This window comes from Danaus plexippus, chromosome Z (genome assembly GCF_018135715.1).
Source record: "Danaus plexippus chromosome Z, MEX_DaPlex, whole genome shotgun sequence".
NCBI classification, from domain to species: Eukaryota; Metazoa; Arthropoda; class Insecta; order Lepidoptera; family Nymphalidae; genus Danaus; species Danaus plexippus.
Window position 1 is genome coordinate 14,638,519 of NC_083559.1, and position 21,430 is coordinate 14,659,948.

At 33.2% G+C, this 21,430-nt stretch overlaps 4 protein-coding genes and 1 long non-coding RNA gene across 6 annotated transcripts; 3 read left to right on the forward strand and 2 right to left on the reverse strand.

Moving 5' to 3' along the window:
- Positions 1-1,632: 1,632 nt before the first annotated feature.
- On the forward strand, positions 1,633-3,737 carry LOC116778030 (cytochrome P450 6B2-like). Its single transcript, XM_032671874.2, has 2 exons — positions 1,633-3,058; positions 3,322-3,737. The coding sequence occupies exons 1-2, from the start codon at positions 1,678-1,680 to the stop codon at positions 3,486-3,488; spliced, it is 1,548 nt and encodes a 515-aa protein (XP_032527765.2). The 5' UTR covers positions 1,633-1,677; the 3' UTR covers positions 3,489-3,737.
- Positions 3,738-8,069: 4,332 nt separating this feature from the next.
- On the forward strand, positions 8,070-16,060 carry LOC133320007 (cytochrome P450 6B7-like). The gene is made up of 4 exons (XM_061526530.1): positions 8,070-9,230; positions 10,522-10,711; positions 14,160-15,576; positions 15,718-16,060. Exons 1-4 carry the CDS (start codon positions 8,083-8,085, stop codon positions 15,882-15,884), a joined length of 2,922 nt encoding a protein of 973 aa, XP_061382514.1. The 5' UTR covers positions 8,070-8,082; the 3' UTR covers positions 15,885-16,060.
- Positions 9,892-11,725, reverse strand: LOC116777419 (cytochrome P450 6B5-like). Its single transcript, XM_032670953.2, has 2 exons — positions 10,333-11,725; positions 9,892-10,141 (listed from the first exon to the last, which is right to left on the reverse strand). The coding sequence occupies exons 1-2, from the start codon at positions 11,699-11,701 to the stop codon at positions 9,975-9,977; spliced, it is 1,536 nt and encodes a 511-aa protein (XP_032526844.2). The 5' UTR covers positions 11,702-11,725; the 3' UTR covers positions 9,892-9,974.
- Positions 16,061-16,477: 417 nt separating the features above from the next.
- Positions 16,478-18,740, reverse strand: LOC116777418 (cytochrome P450 6B5-like). Of its 2 annotated transcripts, XR_009753490.1 has the most exons (3): positions 17,341-18,740; positions 16,810-17,043; positions 16,478-16,734 (listed from the first exon to the last, which is right to left on the reverse strand). XR_009753490.1 is itself a non-coding variant. In XM_032670952.2 (2 exons), exons 1-2 carry the CDS (start codon positions 18,719-18,721, stop codon positions 16,880-16,882), a joined length of 1,545 nt encoding a protein of 514 aa, XP_032526843.2. In that variant the 5' UTR covers positions 18,722-18,740; the 3' UTR covers positions 16,478-16,879. The 2 variants fall into 2 exon arrangements, 1 of the variants encoding a protein (XP_032526843.2); XM_032670952.2 differs by having other exon boundaries at positions 16,478-17,043.
- Positions 18,741-18,810: 70 nt separating this feature from the next.
- Positions 18,811-19,991, forward strand: LOC133320024 (uncharacterized). Its single transcript, XR_009753491.1, has 3 exons — positions 18,811-19,272; positions 19,541-19,616; positions 19,817-19,991. It is a non-coding gene; the product is annotated as an uncharacterized LOC133320024 (long non-coding RNA).
- Positions 19,992-21,430: the final 1,439 nt, after the last annotated feature.

Consider the following 21,430-nt stretch of genomic DNA (forward strand, 5'->3'; position numbering starts at 1 on the left):
TTTAAAAATGATTAATAATATATTATTTTAGGGCTGGCCGTGGAGTTTTCTCAAATATTCTTAATCAATTCACTACCACCGATCCTATTTTTTTTTATTATCTGTCCTTGACACTTACCCTGTGCGGTTTCCGACTGTAATGCAAGTTACATTTAATATTAACGGTTTGGTTGGTTATTTTAAATATGGCGTTCGTCCGTGCAAATACGTGCGCAGTATATTCTGCCAGTGTCATATTAGTGGGTTAAAATACGTTTTTTTTTTTCATAACATCAAGTGATAAATATATTACAGCGGTAACATAATTTTAGTAATAATTTGGCCTTAAATTTATATAAAACAAGGCTGTATACAAGAATAAGAAGCAAGCATTTTGTTCGCTTTTATGCAAGGAGTATGCATTTTCATCTGTTAAGACTTTTTATTTATGAATAGTAATGCTGGCTTGTTAGTTGGCTCCAACTTCATGGCAAGTAAATATTCTGGTTTATTTATTTTAAAGTTTCAGACGTACTGAAATATTTACTACTTTCAAAATATTTAGATATACTTAATCTGTATATTTGTGATATTTAATTAAATAAGATTAATTGCAGAGACAGAGACAAACAAAATCTAAGTCGAATAAAAAAAAATATTGATATATATTAAGAAAATCACTTGGTGGCGAATTTAGTTTTACAATCCAAGCCTGATAACCGCGTGATTTGAACTACCATTATTTTGGCAGGACACCTGTAAAGTTCTTTTTAAATCACAGTAATTTATGTAAGAAATGTAAAGGAAAGAACAATTAAGAGAGAAGAGGACTAGGTTGGCGAAAAAAAATGTACTCATTAAATCTAATTGAAAATTATATTATATATGTTTACATATTGAATTTATCTGGTTCGAACATTGTCGGAATGTGTTAGAGGCTCCCGGTAACCTATCAAACTTATTACCTCGTTACCTGAACGCGTTACCTCACCTGTTATCAGTTAACCTACACTGACAAATTAATAACACCTCCGTTGCGTTCCTTTGGACTCGGTGCCTGGAAATGTAATTAACACTTCCAGTATACAATAATAAGAGCGTCCGAATCAAACCTTCAATATAATATGAATTTCATAAAACAAATACATTCGAAAACGTAATATATCAATCAATGCACATCCACTCAGACAAAGTACAATAAAAGTCAAATGTAGTATGTCAGTATGTTTTGTATGCAGTGACATTTTATCTATCATAAATTTATAATCATTGCATTTAAACTTAAATGCAATAAAATCATACTTTATCTAAAACTATTACGATTATCGTCATTGATGGATAGGGTGGCCACGATCTGTAATAACTGTTTAAACTTTTAATATATTCCATATTATTTCTTATTGTTTCATTTGAATAATTTTCAATTAAAATATATAATTTAAAAAGAATGTATAACAAGGGTTTGATTGTACTTATAGAGAATTAAAATTAAGTATGTTTACTCCACAATCAACTTTTTAAAATATTAGCATCATGTTCAGATCAATAAACGTTCCTGTCTGACTTATCCCCGTCGTTATTTCTTCTGAGTAAAATGTTTATTTTATGTTAATACTTGGTTTTCTTACTGTCGCTTTATATAACGGCATCAGTTTGTCAACACGTATCATTAACACACAGTGAACCAAGACGTTTATAATGTTACCGTTTTACACGTTTATTATATTTATCGGCACCGTAGTTTGTTTGTTATATTATTATTTAAAAAAGAAACTTAATTATTGGAAGGAGAGGGACGTTCCACACGTAAAGCCGTTATTAATTTTCGGTAATTACTTAGACTATATTTTTCTCCGAAAACCTGCGTTGGAAGTAGCTGACGAGCTGTGTAAGAATTTGCCGGATGAACCCTACTTCGGAGTCTACTTTGGCAGCGATCCTGCTCTTATGGTTAAGGACCCTGAACTAATAAAACTTATATTGTCAAAGGATTTCTACTACTTCAACATGAGGGAGATCGCTGATTTTATCCATAACGAACCGGTTACTCAGAATATGTTTTTCGGAGGTGGAGACAGGTGGAGGGTGATAAGACAGAATTTGAGTCCCCTTTTTTCGTCCATCAAATTAAAAAGTATGTTTTATATCATCGAAAACTGTGCTAAGACTATGGAAGCTACTATCCGTGAAGAAATGAACGAGTCCAGAACCTTTGAAGTTAAATCTCTTCTGACGAGATATACGATAGATTGCGTTGGATCTTGTGTGTTTGGGGTTAACACCGGCACACTTGGAAAGAATTATGATAAAAACCCATTTACACTTATTGCAGGACAATTATTTGATGTTACAAGTTACGGAGGATTTAAACTGGTCACTCGCGCCATGTGGCCGTCGATATTCTACGGATTAGGTCTGAAAATGTTTTCAGACAATGTCAATAATTTTTTCAGCAATCTATTGATTGGAGTTTTTGAAAGTCGCGACCATAAAGAGTCTGGTAGGCACGATTTCGTTGATTTATTATTGAATTGGAAACAAAAAGACTTTTTGTGTGGCGATAGTATTACCAACATGAAGACTGGGGAGAAAAAAACTATACAACTGAACATCGACGAAGGTCTGATTATTGGACAGTGCGCTTTACTCTTTGCTGCTGGTTATGAAACGACGGCGACAACAACTAGTCTACTTTTGTACGAACTGGCTAAGAATAAAGATGTTCAGGCACGAGTTATTGATGAGGTGGACGAATATTACAAGAGACACCATGGCAAAATAGAATTCGAAGCTATAAATGAAATGCCATATCTCCAAGCATGTATAGACGAGACGCTAAGGTTCTATCCGGTGTTGGGTCTTCTCACGAGAGAGGCAGTTGAAGGCTACACTCTGCCGACAGGTCTCCACTTACCGAAAGGTACTCGTATCCACATACCGGTCTATCATATCCATCACAACCCAAAATACTTCTCAGAACCAGAGAGGTGGCTTCCGGAACGTTTTTACGGCGAAGGAAAACACTTTATTACGCCATTTACCTATATGCCATTTGGAGAAGGACCTAGAGTATGCCTAGGTAAATAATAAAAATCATTTATTCAGGCTTAATACTTAAGAAATCTTTTTAACTATCATATAAATTACGTAAGTTTGAGGGTATTCTATTGTAGAAAAAAGGGCAAATCGGTTTAAAACTATTTTAAGTCATATTAACATAAAGAAACTGAGTAGCTATGTGACGTCCTAGAAAACAATGAAATTCAGGCCCGAAAAAGTGATTTTCTCGCTTTGCTTATTACTAAACGTGACTTGAGGAGTAAAAAATGCAAATCTTTCCAGGAAAGCGGTTTTCAAAGATGCCTATGTATGCCGGGCTTCTGACTATATTCAAGAACTACGAACTCGAGTTGGACCCAAAGACTCCGAGTTCGTATAAATTCCAACCCAGAACTTTTGTAACGCAAGCGCTTGGAGGAATATTCCTAAAATTTATTCCCCGAAAGTAAGGGAGCTGGAGTGTCGTAAAGAATGAATTTTTAATACATTTGTATCATGACACAATAAAATTGAATAGATGAATAATAAAAAAAAACTAAGTAAAATAATTAGTCATATAATTTTTATTTTTTGTATGCCACGTGGATCTATGAAATGAAATTTATTTGATTTAATCGTATACAACGCAGAAATATAGATTTTTATATATAACTTATATTTATTTATTTAGAATTAATAAAATTCTTGATTGCTTCGTGTTTAATTGCATTACATTTTGTATGCCGCCCCACTTAATTTTAGCTAAAATTATGTAAAAAATAAAAGATAACAAATATTATAATTAAATCGATTTAAATGGAACTAATATTTTTCGGATTCCTACGCGTATTTCATTATTTTAAAAGGAAAATAATTCTTTAGCTTTCCTTGATACTTGTCATTAGGCATCCTGACCACCTAGAGGCCGAGCTGCAGCATCTCAAATATGTTCTCACCACCAACACTTTTTTTTTTGATGACGTAGGGAAACTCTTTTTATGAGCCGTCCAGCCGGACTTCGTGGGGCCGGCGGTGAGTGAGACTCGACCTTGGTAAGCCCCTACTCACTAAAGCCACTGTGAAAGCCATCGGCCGCTATGTCGGTATACCCTGGATCTGTCAGCGACGACCTGTATGTCGTCTGCGGAGGGAGGGTGCATCCGCCGCAGCCTCCCTTTCCCGCTCAGATGCCTCCTTCGTGGATATACCACAAACAATCTGCCCGTGCCTCGCCAGCATCGCAAGAACCACTTGAAGCCGCCCACACAACCTGCGTTACCATATATGACCATATGTGAAGGGAGTTACTGACAGAATAGGCAACATCTTGGAAGGTGTCGATCATGACTTTATACAAACCACACAAGAAAGTGAGCCAATTCTTTACCGTTCCTTTACAACAGTACCGTTCCTTTACAACAAGCGGGTGTATACAAACTCAATTGTGACTGTGGCTTGTCATACATTGGACGGACACAAAGGAGCATCGGTACAAGGGTGAAGGAACATATCTCAGACATCAAAAACAGACGCGCGTCGAAGTCAGCAGTGTGTGAACACACAATTGACAAACCAGGCCACTACATTCGGTTTGACAAACCACAAATCCTCGCTCGTGAAGACAGGTACATACCGAGGTTAATCTGCGAGGCTATTGAAATTAAAAAACATCCCATTTCAATAGAGAAGATGGCTGGAATCTAACCAACACCTGGGACCCCTCCTTAAAAATATAAAATCCCATATCCGTGACCACACCGCAAGACATCCTGACACCGACACCATTCTCTGCCGGCATCCAGAGCGGTACGCCAGAAAATTAAAATCGTTTGCGGTAGATGATAAATAACAAGACAGACATTCACATCCCGTCTGCCCGTGATCACGGTTGCTGCAAAGTAACGGAAACGTCTGGAGTATGTAGTTTTTAAAACAATAAAATACGCGTAGTGATCCGATAAATATTAGTTTCATTTGAATGAATACTCGCGAAAGGCTTACATGTCATTAAATCGGTTTAAACTGTAATGTCGACAACATGAAATGATGTTATGCTTTACGTAAATTTATTTGTTTATAATAGCTGGATGTAATACTATTGTTATTTTATAACGTAAACCAACTCAGCTTAAGATATTTATTTTGACATATCAAAACGTAATAAACAAGATAAAAAAATATTTAATGAATTTGCTTTGAATCATTTTAACAAAAAACTTCGCGATGCGAGACTGAGATTGTTCAGAGCTCAGTCTAGACAATATTGATTCACCTAGTTAGCGCGATAGAGTTTTAAAATCATATCAACTAATGTTATTTGTTATAATATATACTTTGTCGTTGCAGATACAGATTCCACTGTCTGTTATAATAAAAATAAAACCTTTTCTCATGAAACTATTTTAATAGGGAATATTCATGAAAATTAATTTTCATTTATTTAAATTCACTTTACGAGCAATAATAAATCTGGAAAAAATATAAAACATTTCCATAATTATACTTATTGTAATATAAATTAAAAATTTAATAATGCCCCGATCCAAAAAACGTACGCAATTATTATGACTAAAGATTAGTGTTTCAAATGTCAGATCCCACACATGCTTGCAAGCAAACGGTTCGTGTAACATACCTATCACACCTAACAAACGACCTATTGACCTTGAAGACCTGAACCGATTTCCACCAAACATAGCTAAGAACACTCTCGACGGACATACCTTTCAAACAAACGAAACCGCATTATAATCGGATCATCCGTTTGGGATCTACGTTACCTCAGACAGACACGTCAGACTTATAACACCTCGTGGTTTTCGCGTCGGGGGTTAAAAAATATATATATTTTTTTAATTAATTTGAACGCCCTCATTTTGGTGTTCTTCTTTTAAAAGTAATAACAACGAAGCGTCTGTTTCACAGACTTCCCAATTTTTCTGACTAAACACAAATATTATCTTCAACTGTAATAGAACAATAGTTAACAATAAAAATTTTTATTGTCCTCACATATTTTACCTCAATGAAACAATAAAAGCTATTAAATAGCGTAAAATTTGCTATTACGTAACAATTTATTTTTAAGCATACAAATATTACATAATGTCAACTTTTTTATCTGTCTGAAGTACTATAATCTGGAGTACTGTTTGGAGACAACACTAACGATTTATCGGATTTAATATCAGTTCGTTGTTCTTGATGTCAGTCACCTATTACAAAATAAAACTTCAACTCGTCCAAACATCCTTGTATTTATCAAAGGTCCTATAATTCAACTAATATTTATATAAATACATACAGTTCTATTAAAATAATTACGACTAACAATAAGTTTTGTTGTGGCTGTCATAAATTATTGCGTTTTACAAATGCAATAATTTATGACAGCCACAGATTAAATATTAGTGGTGATATCGCAAATATATTTAATCTACAAATAAAAATAAAAAAAATATTTAAATTATTCTCTTATAATATATAATTTTAACTAAGCCTGTGTAAGGAAATAAAATTAACTCAAAAATGTACTTGCTTTTTATTATATTATTGTATTTATTCAATTAGAGTGGTAAACTATTGAAAATATCACGACGAGTTCATGAATAAGAATGGGAAAATGTTTTTAATAATATATATATATATATATTTATATATATATTATTATTATACTTGGTTGTTTCCGCTATTATTATAATACTATATAGATCTCTGGTATGCTAAGTCTATAATTACATCTTAGGTATATAATAAGTTAAGTTATTTGTACATAAAAATTATGTAACTTTTTGTGTTCGCAAAAAAAATACTTATTCGAGTTTATTAATATTATCGACTATAGATAATTAGGAATTTATACACAAACTATGAATAAATCATTAAGTACATATTTTAAGAGTTTTCTTGAACGCAATTTAATGACGTAAATATATATATATATATATATATATGATGAAAGAACTGGCTGGAATATATTTACCATAAAATAAAGCTCTTTGAGCTTCTATCAAATACAATTAATTGATATTTGTTATTAAGTATATTTAATTGATTGATTATAATTAAATTTTGTGGTAGAGCCTAGCTGTGGTCAACTTACTGCAGCCAGAACATGGGCCGTCTCGACCGGGGAAGCACCTCACAGAAGATCGGCGTGAAGTAGTCTTTAATGGCTGCATTTCGTCCGATGATAGAGACAGCGGGTTGCCGTTTACCTTGCCCACCTTTTCTTTCCACTCTTCCCTAATCAGGTGTGGGAGCCCATCCGTAAAACTGTGTCACGGATGTCCATGAGCGACGGAACTACCTCCATCAGGGAGGCCGTCTGCTCGCTAGCTCCCTTTAGCATAAAATATCATATAATAACACTGATAATTAATAATTACGATGATTATTTGTGATTGTAATTCTGCTTTTTGAAATATATCCTTAAGATTAATCTATGAATTAATTAAAAAAATACATTATATATATATAATGTGGAATGTAATGATTGTACAATAAAAAAAAATTTTTTCTTTATAACTCACATACCTATGCTTGGACTGTTTACATTATTTAATGCCCCTTTTATATATATATATATATATATAAATATATATTGTAAAGAAATGTCTTTATCAACCGTTTATATTCTCAAGGTCATTTCGTTATCGCACAGAGGTGAGTGATAATCTTTGATAATTTTAAAATATATTTCAGTGATCCCTTAAGATAATAAGTGTCCAATTCGTTCGCCCACTATTTCGCAGCATTTTATATTTTAAAAACTTTAGTTTAAATTGTCTGAATGGTGACCAAGTATTTATGAAAAGACAGACCCTTGAGGTTTCATTTATTTTTTTATAAGAGCACAATGTGCTTGGAGGTCATCCTATCAATTATGCACACTTTTTATTCAAGTTTAAGCTGGTCCTCAAAAGCAGTTAGTAGGTTGTCCATTAATTACGTTGCAAATGAAAAAGGAACAAGTTTTATTGCAAACTGACCATCGTTGTCACCCTATGATGAAAATATAACATATAAGACTCTGTCGTTACTTCGGGCGGGATCACAATAAAAATGTGGTTTAACACGCTGGTGTTAGCTACTTTGTCGTTTTTCTTTGCATTTTATTATTTTGTTGTGAGAAGACTTAATTATTGGAAAAGCAGAAATGTGCCATGTTTGAAGCCACTACCGTTTTTCGGAAATTACAAAGACTATATCTTACTGCGAAAGAAATTCTTGTTTGTTACTGATGAAATATGCAAACAGTTTCCTAATGAGTCCTACATTGGTACTCTTTACGGTACGGAACCAACGCTTATAGTCAAGGATCCTAAATTACTGAAATTAATAACGACACAGGATTTCTACTTCTTCAGCGGAAGAGAAATTTCAGATTACAATCATAAGGAAACGGTGACCAACAACATGTTCTTCCACGGTGGTGATAAATGGAAAGTCGTGAGACAAAATCTAACACCACTCTTTACGTCAATGAAAATGAAGAAAATGTTCCATTTGATTAAAAATATTGGTGATTCATTTGAAAAAGTGTTACAAGTTGAAGTTGAATCCGCTTCGGACACCGAAATTAAGACGCAGTTGGTCAAGTACACGTTGGAATGCATATTATCTTGTGGTTTCGGTATTTCCGCGGAATTATTGCAAAGCGAAGGAAACGATAGCATTTTCATTAACGTGGGAAACAGCCTGTTCGATAATTCAAAAACGAGACATTTCAAAAATATAATAAGATCTATTTGGCCGAAGTTCTTTTACGCTTTGGGCTTGAATTTGTTCGATCCCAAAGTTGCTCCGGTTTTTAATAATTTACTGTCAGACGTGTTCCAAAGTCGACTCAACAAAACTTCGAATCGAAACGATTTCGTCGATTTAATTTTGTCATGGAAAAATGAGAAACATATTTATGGTGATAGCTTAGATCCTAGAAGTGACAAGAAAATTAGCTTTGACGTTACTGATGTATTGCTCATATCGCAATGCATTCTCTTCTACGCAGCTGGTTTTGAAACAACGTCGGCTACTCTGAGTTTCTTGATGTACGAACTCTCTAAGCACAGAGATGTCCAAGACAGGTTGATAGAAGAGGTCGATAATTATTATAAAAAACACAACGGTGTCGTTGAATATGAATGTATCGGGGAAATGCCTTATCTTGATGCGTGTATCGATGAGGTGCTGAGGCTGTATTTTTTATTATAGCTGCTCCATTTATGCAACGATTGTAAGTCATTCTGAACTCGTATATCGGTGTTAAACAAATATTTAATAACTGGTGTAGTCTAAGATTTTTATATGAATACCTTCTTTTTTATAAAATAATGATAAATCAATAAAATAACATATTATATAAATAAATATTTTATATATCTGAGATTTAAAGTTACATACATACATATTTTCACATTTATAAGAATCAATTAATTTTTATGTTGACATTATGTCTAAAATAGTGGTTATGTCTGTATTTTAATGCGTGTAAGTGATATAAATCATGTTATGATGTAATCACAGAAATAAATAAATGCTACTCAGCTGAAGGTAGAGAAAGTGGTGTCGGTTTGTAAAGGTACTGTCCGCAGAAATCTGTATTTCAATTAAATTTCCCGAGTCCAGAAACTGTATGATTCTACACTATTAATAAAAATCTCAGTTCACTTTTATTTCTTGTGAAGAAGCTTTAAAATATTAAGTAGCTGAAGTATATTTAACGTAACGTGACAGGATTGTTGGAATAATATATACCTATAGCGTTTGTAAAAAATATATAAATTCTAATAAGTTGGCTTCACTCGCTTGTTCATATTGAATGAGAGGTCACTGCTATAACGATACAGTAAAGTAAATGAAACACAGCCTACACTTGGTTCATAAAATATATTAAGACACGTAATTTCATTTATCACAATACGCATGATTTTATTTTATTCATATAAGTGCAGACGTCAAAGTCTTTTAATTAATTTAACGTAAATTTCGTCATTGGTTTGTGTCACAATGGACACGTCTGTTAAGTCCAATTTCTTTGGAGTTAACGAGCTTTCTGCTAGTTTACAGTTCTTAAATATTTTCAACACTATATTGTGCATCACCATTTTAGCAAATCTTTGACCTGAAAAATATAGAAATATTATTATGTTATCGTAATTAAATCTTTATCGATATACATATCGATAAACTAAAAACACAATCTGCATGTGTCACCTCTCTAAAAGGAAAGATCGTAGAGATTCGGAAAAGTCTTGTTACGATTTATTTAGTTTACGGGGATTTAGTATAAAGTATATGATAAAGAATAGTTACCTATGCATATCCTAGGTCCTTCACCGAACGGCATAAATGAATAGGGGACGATATTTTTCCTCTCCTCTCCGAAGAATCTATCCGGCCGGAATTCTTCTGGATTTGGGAAGAACTTCGGATCACGGTGGATGTGGTACAGTGGAATGTGTATACGATTGCCCTTCTCTAACTTCAGTCCTGTGGGCAAAGTGTAACTCTTCATGACCTCACGAGTCAATACTCCCAAGACCGGATACAGCCTCAGCACCTCATGGATGCACGCATCAAGATAAGGCATTTCCCCGATACATTCATATTCAATGACACCGTTGTGTTTTTTATAATAATTATCGACCTCTTCTATCAACCTGTCTTGGACATCTCTGTGCTTAGAGAGTTCGTACATCAAGAAACTCAGAGTAGCCGACGTTGTTTCAAAACCAGCTGCGTAGAAGAGAATGCATTGTGATATGAGCAATACATCAGTAACGTCAAAGCTAATTTTCTTGTCACTTCTAGGATCTAAGCTATCACCATAAATATGTTTCTCATTTTTCCATGACAAAATGAGATCGACGAAATCGTTTCGATTCGAAGTTTTGTTGAGTCGACTTTGGAACACGTCTGACAGTAAATTATTAAAAACCGGAGCAACTTTGGGATCGAACAAATTCAAGCCCAAAGCGTAAAAGAACTTCGGCCAAATAGATCTTATTATATTTTTGAAATGTCTCGTTTTTGAATTATCGAACAGGCTGTTTCCCACGTTAATGAAAACACTATCGTTTCCTTCGCTTTGCAATAATTCCGCGGAAATACCGAAACCACAAGATAATATGCATTCCAACGTGTACTTGACCAACTTCGTCTTAATTTCGGTGTCCGAAGCGGATTCAACTTCAACTTTTAACACTTTTTCAAATGAATCACCAATATTTTTAATCAAATGGAACATTTTCTTCATTTTCATTGACGTAAACAGTGGTGTTAGATTTTGTCTCACGACTTTCCATTTATCACCACCGTGGAAGAACATGTTGTTGGTCACCGTTTCCTTATGATTGTAATCTGTAATTTCTCTTCCGCTGAAGAAGTAGAAATCCTGTGTCGTTATTAGTTTCAGTAATTTAGGATCCTTGACTATAAGCGTTGGTTCGGTACCGTAAAGAGTACCAATGTAGGGCTCATTAGGAAACTGTTTGCATATCTCATCAGTAACAAACAAGAATTTCTTTCGCAGTAAGATATAGTCTTTGTAATTTCCGAAAAACGGTAGTGGCTTCAAACATGGCACATTTCTGCTTTTCCAATAATTAAGTCTTCTCACAACAAAATAATAAAATGCAAAGAAAAACGACAAAATGGCTAACACCAGCGTGTTAAACCACATTTTTATTGTGATCCCGCCCGAAGCAACGGCAGAGCTCTTATATATATAATATTTTCATCATAGGGTGACAACGATGGTCACTTTTGTAGAAAATATCTTAAACGAATCACGATTGAGTAACGCATAAATATTTTTTTAACGTTGCTTAAATAATTTGAGATTTTTGTATAATTTTAAGTCCAATAAAAAAACCAACCGGTCTGTATGTGTGTCAGTTGTTTTTATAAAAGACATACGGTAAATTAATATTACAAGCAATTAATTCCTATCATATTCAAACAAAAATAAAAAATTACACATAAATTTATCAAAACGTTGTAATAAAACTTATTCCTTTTTCATTTGCAACGTAATTAATGGACAACCTACTAACTGCTTTTGAGGACTAGCTTAAACTTGAATAAAAAAGTGGGCATAATTGATAGGATGACCTCCAAGCACATTGTGCTCTTATAAAAAAAATGAAACTTCAAGGGTCTGTCTTTTCATACATATATGGTCACCATTCAGACAATTTAAACTAAAGTTTAAAAAAAATAAAAAATACTGCGAATATAAAAAATGAACTGGACACTTATTATCTTAAGGGATCACTAAAATATATTTTAAAATTATCAAAGTATATCACTCGCCTCTGTGCGATAACGAAATGACCTTGTTAATATAAAAATCGTTGATAAAGACATTTCTTTACAAAAAAAAAAACATATCTATTTAAAAAAGTGGCATTAAATAATGTAAAGAATCCCAACATAGGTATGTCGGTTACAAGCAAAAAGTCGTCTGTTATAAGCGGAGCCTTATGATACGTTGAGAAGAGATACAAAGAAAAAAATAACTTTAGCATTGTTGAAGTAAAAGTAAAAAACTACTTAATCAGGTAGTTTTCGAAGAAAACTTTATATATATTAAATTATTTATCATTACATCCGGATATAAAGAGTAAAGGTTATTCGAATCGTTAAGTGAATTAGTTTATTTCTGCTCACAAAGCGATTCGGGGGCTAATTTAATTAGGATGATTTGTTAATATGCTGAACATGTGATATCACTACTTGGCCTCTGATCGACCTTGATCACACGTCAGAATTCACAACATACCGACCCGTACAACACAATAAGTACAGTGCAGTATAGTGAGATTATCGACAACAAACTTGCCAGATAAATCATAAAAAAATCCTACATACCAGTATTTAAAAATCATTCAGATGTTCTATAATATAAAGTTGAAAAAACATAGTTTTTTATCACACAACAGCTCGCGAAGTCATATATATATATATTTTAATTTTTTGTATCGTATTCAACTAATTGAATTCCCCTCCTTATCCACATTTGCGAGGCTTAGAAGCTACAGACATAAATAATCGGTAGGTATGTGTTTTTTTTGTGTTATTTATAATCTTATTTAAATATCCACGTATTTATAAATTCTGTTTTCGTTTGATGATGTTAAACAGGAAGACTTATAGTCTTGAATGTCTTGAGGTGATGTCAAAGGACTCAACTTATGTATATATAAATCTATTTGTGTGTTTGTCACGTGCTCGGTAACCAGATTCAACACGATAGGAAATCTTGAAGTTATTAGGTAATGGTGGCTATTTGTGGACGCTACCATCAAAGTAGGAGGATAGACAGAACTCCGAATGATCCTGTTATGCCTCAAAATTATCCTAAATTGTGAGATACGATTTTCTAAGGATGGCCAAGATAACAGAAGATTACTGTCGATTGTACAAGCTAATAATGACTCTCCACTAAGGTAATGAGAGGGTAATCGTTATAGTCTAGTAGAAGTTCCGGGTACATCCAGGGAATGTCAAATACTTACAATCTTTGCATAAATAGAGCAGATATAATAAAAAAAATGTGAATTGATAAACATTTGTGAATATTCGTTAAAATAACTTGTTCACTATGTATCAGCTCAATATTAGAATTCAATGATAATATCGACAGAGCATTTTCAATCCTCATGCAATTGAAAGGTCAGCTTTTAAATTATTGTATCTGACAAGATCTTTACACGAATACACTACTTTTACGGAATTGTTATCAGATTTTCCAGCACTTTTAAGTTCTACAGGTTTCTTAACTCTTCCCACGTTTTTATGCCTTTTTAAGTTTTTACTAAATTAGAATAGGTTTAAGACATCTAAAAAAACGCATTTGTAAACGTTTCGTAGAATACAATGTATACGTTCATTTAATAGGTCCATTATATTAATTTTATATGCTTGTTTTTCTCTGCAATGTGTCATTATTTTTATTAAATATGATGTTATGTAGTATGTGCGCTGTGCTAAGGTAACAATAATTTCATTATAGTTTCAGACAGACGTTGTACTATGTTGATAGTGTGTTTATGTTATACAAATATTCTCCTTTATTTATTCATGAAAATGGATAACCTACTACTTAATGACACAAGCAAATGATGTTCTTTTAAAAGGGACCGACACACTCAAATACATCATATGTCAGAAAAATGCTAGCTCTGTGCTTAACAGTGACGTTTATTAGTTTGGGTTTGTATTTAGCATATTATAGTTTAACAAGAAAACTTAATTATTGGAAGAAAAAAGGCGTTCCTCATTTGAAAACAGAAACCATTTTTGGAAATTACAAAGAGTATGTGTTGTTTAAGAAATGTGCACCCAAAGTCGCTCACGAAATTTGTGAAAAATTTCCAAACGAACCGTACGTGGGAGTTTACTATGGCAGTGATCCTGCCCTTATAGTAAAGGATCCCGACTTGATAAAACTGATATTATCCAAGGACTTTTACTATTTCAACCTGAGAGAGATTTCGGATTACACCCACAAAGAAGTTATAACCCAAAACATGTTCTTCACTGGCGGAGATCAATGGAAGGTTCTCAGACAGAACCTCAGTCCGATGTTTTCATCCAAGAAATTAAAAAATATGTTCTATTTAATCGAAGTATGTTCCAAAACAATAATAGAATATATGCGGTCAGAAATCCAACATTCCAATGTCATTGAAGTCAGGTCTCTTCTAGCTAAATACACAATGGATTGCATAGGGAATTGTGTCTTTGGAGTAAACACAGGAACCCTTGGCAAAAACACTGACAATAACCCATTTACCATCATGGGAAACAAAATATTTGATATCTCAACCTACAGGGGTTTCAAGATGGTGGCACGAGCTATGTGGCCTTCTATATTTTATTCATTGCAGTTAAAAATGTTTTCTGAAGATATAAATAAATTCTTTCATAATTTACTTACAGACGTTTTTAAAACAAGGAAATATAAAGAGTCTGGCAGACACGACTTCGTCGATCTTTTGCTGAGTTGGAAGCAAAAGGACTTTATAGTTGGAGATAGTGTGAGCAATAATGAAAAGGGGGAAAAATCACAAGTACAAATAAAAGTAGATGATGAATGCCTTATTTCACAATGTGTCTTGCTTTTCGCGGCTGGCTATGAGACAACGGCTACGACAACAAGCTTCATACTTTATGAGTTAGCTAAGCACAAAGATGCGCAAATACGAGTAATTGAGGAAATAGACGAGTATTACGAGAGACACGAGGGTAAAATAGAATTCGAATCTATAAACGAAATGCCGTACCTACAAGCCTGTATATGTGAAACTTTAAGGCTTTACCCAGTCTTAGGTGTGATCACGAGAGAAGTGTTTGAAGATTACACACTTCCCACTGGACTCCTATTAGAAAAGGGCACGCGCATTCATATACCTATATACCATAATCAGATGAACACAAAATATTTTCCGAATCCAGAAGAATTTCGCCCAGAACGGTTCCTGGGTGAGGAAAAGAAGAATATAAAACCATATACGTATTTACCATTCGGTGAAGGACCGAGGATGTGTATTGGTAATTTATTATAAACTTATACTCAGATCGACCATTATGAAGTTAGAATGAATTTTATTACATTTATATTTGTAGTTTATGTTAAAAACAACAATTATTTTAAGGGAATATTTTCCGTATTAAACCAGGTTCATGTTCCAGGTATGCGTTTTGCGAAGATGCCCATGGTCACAGCTTTACTTGCGATATTCAAAGACTACCGGATCGAAACTACAGAGAGAACGCCAAAGTCGTTTGATTTCGAACCTAGAGCTATTTCTACACAGCCGCTTGGAGGAATATATTTAAAATTTTTGTCTCGGAATTGAGGTCGTCTTTTTATATAAAAAGATTTTGCTTAGTTACGCTAAAAATAAACGAAGTTCCATTTCAGACGTATATAAATTAATTAGAACGGTTTTATAAATTTTAAATTGTGTGCTGGTATTTTTTTGTTGCTTGAGATATAGCTGTTTGCTGGGAAAATAAAATAATTATTAAAATATTTTATCTGTATGTATTCTATTCTCATTTACGTGTCTATAGTTCATTTCATTACGACTTAACAATGTTGTAAACAAACGTGATCAACTGATATTTACAGAGACCTGTCTATCCCCTAGTGATGTGAGTACTGTTCAAGATACTATAATCTTGATTATTATATCAAAGTATTTATATAAAAAAATTACTTTAATCTGTGACGTCGAGTCCAGACATACTTCTGTATTCGAGAATTTTAAAGCTCATTGTGTTACCGGAGCTGAGGGTTCCTTGGAAAATGAACTTTAGATACTAAAGAGAAGTGACAACTTACAAGTTTAGAAGAAAGACGTCTTATTACACTGACTAAGTAACAAACTACGTTCTTTCAAGTTCAGGGTTATTAAACACTTAAATTTTATAATAATTAAACAAGTAATCGTGATTTATCTCGATATATTTATATAAAATTTACATATATATTATTCTTACACAGATGTCTTAATCTCAAATATTTTACAAATGACATTCGCAGCGGCAGAATATAATGCTAAAAATAAAAATAAATGCATCAAGTTTAAACATTAAAAGATTTATATATTCAATGCGCATAAATTGTTTCCTAACAACATTACGTACGGCAAGTTCAAGGGTAGCGCTCGATAAGGCGTAGAAGTTCTTAGCAGACTTCCGGCGCTGCAAACATAGTTGATAACGGAAGTCTTTACTGCTCGCAAAAAAAAATAAAAAAATAAAAATGATTTCTAATACCATTTAAATCAAATAATATTTTAATTTCCTTCGATTTCAATAATAAGCATAGAGTTATTCGGTATTTTTTTTAACGTTCCACTAATTTTACATAAATACTGGTGTTGCATTGCGTGACGAGGGATATGTTGTTAAATTCCAATGATTTAGGGGTCAACGAACTTGATTCGATTCTATATTTCTTGAATATTTTAAGGATGAGGTTGTACATCACCATCTTAGCAAACCTTTGACCTGAAAACAAATAGAGAGATAATAAGAAATTATAATCGAATTATTATAAACAGCGCCTAACCATAATATAAACTATATATGTATCTGTCGTGTAACGTGTAAGTTTACTGATTAAAAACTTAAATATTCGAACTAAATAATAAAACAATTATAATTTGTTGATTAGGATGAGTAATTAATAATACAAAACAATGCTATAAAACACCAAGGTGCAGAGAATATGGATGTTTGTAAATTAAATAAGAATGATGTCATTGAGTATCCATAAAAAAATTAAAATAGCAATAGAGTAATTACCTATGCATATCCTAGGTCCTTCACCGAACGGCATAAATGAATAGGGGACGATATTTTTCCTCTCCTCTCCGAAGAATCTATCTGGCCGGAATTCTTCTGGATTTGGGAAGAACTTCGGATCACGGTGGATGTGGTACAGTGGAATGTGAATACGATTGCCCTTCTCTAACTTCAGTCCTGTGGGCAAAGTGTAATCTTCCATAACCTCACGAGCCACTACTCCCAAGACCGGGTACAGCCTCAGCACCTCATCGATACACGCATCAAGATAAGGCATTTCCCCGATACATTCATATTCAACGACACCGTTGTGTTTTTTATAATAATTATCGACCTCTTCTATCAACCTGTCTTGGACATCTCTGTGCTTAGAGAGTTCGTACATCAAGAAACTCAATGTCGTCGAAGTTGTCTCGAAACCGGCTGCAAAGAACAGAACGCATTGTGGTATTAACAATTCGTTGGTGACTTCGATACTTATTTTCTTGTATTTTTCGCTGTTTGGATTCAGGCTGTCGCCGTAAATGTAATGTTCTTTCTTCCAGGACAATATGAGGTCTACAAAATCATTACGATTGGATTGCTCGCTGAGCCGGCTCTGGAAAACTTCGGCTATCAAATTTTTGAACATTGCAAAAATTTTTGGGTCAAATACATTCAATCCTATGCCGTAAAAAAGTTTCGGCCATATAGATCTAAAAACCTGTTTCATTCCCCTGCTCGGTGATGAATCGAATATAGAACTTCCGATCATGAAGAAAACGTTGTCGTCTTTTTTATTGCCCTTCTCTAACAATTTGCCAGATATACCGAAGCCACACGAGAGAATGCATTCCAGTGTGTATTTTACTAAGAAAGATTTAATTTCCACGTCCGAAGACGATTTAAGTTCATCTTCTAGTATTTTTTCAAATGAATCACCAATATCTTTAACCAAATGGAACATTTTCTTCATTTTCATTGAAGTAAAAAGTGGTGTTAGATTTTGTCTCACGACTTTCCATTTATCACCACTGTGGAAGAACATGTTGTTTGTAAGTTCTTCTCTGGTGTTGTACTGAGTGACTTCTCTCCCATTGAAGTAGTAGAAATCCTTTGTCATTATTAATTTGAGTAAATTAGGATCCTTGACTATAAGCGTTGGTTCGGTACCGTAAAGAGTACCAATGTAGGACTCATTAGGAAACTGTTTGCATATCTCATCAGTAACAAAAATTAAATTCTTTCGTAGGAAGATATGATCCTTGTAATTTCCCAAAAGTACTAGTGGCTTCGGATATGGCACATTCCTGTTTTTCCAATAATTAAGTCTCTTTACAATAAAATAATAAAAAACATACAGAAACACTAAGATTCCGATTAAAACGTTATTCGACAACATCTTTGAAAGATTGCATTATATTAAATTGTTGTCCGCTCTTATATACCAAGTGATGTGTATAGTGACAATACATTCCAATAAAATCCAGACAACACAAGAAAATATTGAAATAAATATTTAATTAATTTTTTTAACATACAAATTTATGTATATCTGTAAAGTCGGTTTTTTATAGGTGCGTAGGTAATATAATCTGTTGAACCTCATGTACAAAAACAAGGATTCTTTTCAGAAAAACATGATATATTAAATGTCTCTATCAGCCATCAGGGTCAATGTTTGTTGGCGTGTGGAAAGTTTGGTCACAATACAATATTTATATAAATGTATCATAATAAAACGGGTTCTTAAAAATAATATAAAATAACTAAAATCATTACTGCTTCAGTTTATATCGCGTTGGAACGAAAAATAAAAGCAAGTGCCGAGTTTATGATATACATACGAATAACACTGACATTCAAACCTGTTTTATTATAAAAATATATAACTTTAAAAAGAAATATCATACTAGTCAAAATTAATGACTTTTACCTACTGAAAAAACATAGGTATCTAGTCTGTCTACTTTTTCGACATATTTTATTTACGACTAGTTTTTGACGGACAATTCGCTAACGAAAAATTTATTTATAAAATTGATAAAAATGATAAACCCGTTCTTCAAATGTAAATATTTTATTATACGAACTAAGATGTTATTCATATATTACGTGAGCCTTATCTTTATATATAATTCTAATGTTTTCACTGAACTCGTCATCAACGACTGTAGCGATTTAAATGATTTTTTTTCCATGCATTTGGGTTGTGAACCAGATGGATAAGATGCACAAATCAGCTTAGCAGATGTCGCTGCATCTAGGTTATTTGAAATGGAAAGATTGCTACGTGGGTTAATATATACATTACTACTTTATTACTACTTAACACATTCTATTCATTTCTGTCTGATCGCAACTCCGATCTTCAGGCGGACGGAGACGAGGGAAAAAACAGTGTTATTATGAAATTTGTAAGGAATCCCACAACTGTAGACAGGACAATATTTTATCACAATCTCTTCAATCTATATTGCAACTCACAATTTTACAGGATTACCCAACTAACGGTCAGCTGGACTAAGTGCTTTTGCTGGTGGGTTAGCATGAGATGACTCTCACAAAGAGAAACTTCATACTTACTACCAGTCCTCCGATATGTTGAAATATAGCAACACTGGCAATATTATTACGAAGATTACACCCCAACAAGTGGACCTTGGTTGCCAGTTTAAAGACACGTGATTCAAATTTTAACATTATATCTAGTTATTTTAAGAAAAAGGAAAATTTTACTGTACCGGAGGTTCAACCGCTATCATTTGAGGAGTTCGTTCAAACAGCACGAGGTATGGAACAAATGTGTCAAAGTTTTGGAGATGAATTCAGTAATCGTCTAAGAAGTGCACACGAACAGGAGGTGGCTTGAAGTACATCGCTGGGTGGCAAGTTCTGAAGGTACCGTGCTGCAGCAAGAAAATCCAGTCACCCTTACGACATGATTATAGATTGTAAAAATTTTGTACTATAAGAACATTCGATTAACTCAAAAAACATTTACATGACTCCGAACTAACATTAAATTAAATAAATAAAATATAAAAACTATAACCTCTATGATTTTTTGTGATTTATTTATACAATTACCTTACGTGCTTTAAAAGTCTAGCATTTAAACGAGACGTCTTGGAAGCGAATTATTTGTTTCCTTGAACTTTAAGGTTGCCCGCCAATTTTTGGTTTATGTAATTAAAATATTAGCATAAGTTATCGATAGAAGCCTATAGAATTACATATTAAATATTACAAAATACTGCCTCAGCCATCTTTAAAATAATATCATTATTGGTCGAGTAATTTATGTATAATACTTAGAATTTTTTTGTGATATTATTGTATATTGAAATAAAACTTTGATTTGAATTATATAAAGATTTGTTTGAAGCAATCATAACGTTCTTTATGGGAGGGAAGTCTCTAAATACTTCCGGTGTTTTGTGTATTTTTAAAAGGTTCCCGAGCGTTCTTAATTAACCCTAACCTACGTGATAAAGTTTTTCATCTGTCGGGCCTTTTATGATATGATTTTCTAACATATTCAACCTTTGTATAGCGAAGTCCAGAGGTGCATTTAAATTATTACTGAGCAAAATTACCGACAGAAGATTATTAAACTAAGAAAAAAAAATTAAAGCTTTTAATTTAAAGAATCAGTAAATGAATTATAGTCGTACTGTTATCATTAAAATTAATATTATGATATACGTTAGTGTATAAACGATAAGGAATTAGGTGTGTTTTATAAAAATGTACGAAATTTTCCCATTGTTTACAGAACATAGTATGTTATTTATGAAAATATATACATGTGTATAACAAAGATTTTTCAAGGACGTACGTAATTATGCTGTTGTTTTTAACAGTGCGATTTACATATTAATATATTCCGCTACATATCATTATTGTGTGGAAAATTTAGGATAAAACGTGTAGTATTTATTACAACCCTCAACATTTGACCCCTATGTTAAGGAACGTGTTTCAGTGCAAGTTTAATATTGGCTGGTTCTGGTCCAGGCCTCAACGCGCCTGCGTAAAGCGACCCTCTACCCCTCTCGCCTGGATCACTAAGGTGACCATCAATTTTAGGACAAAATAATCACAGAGA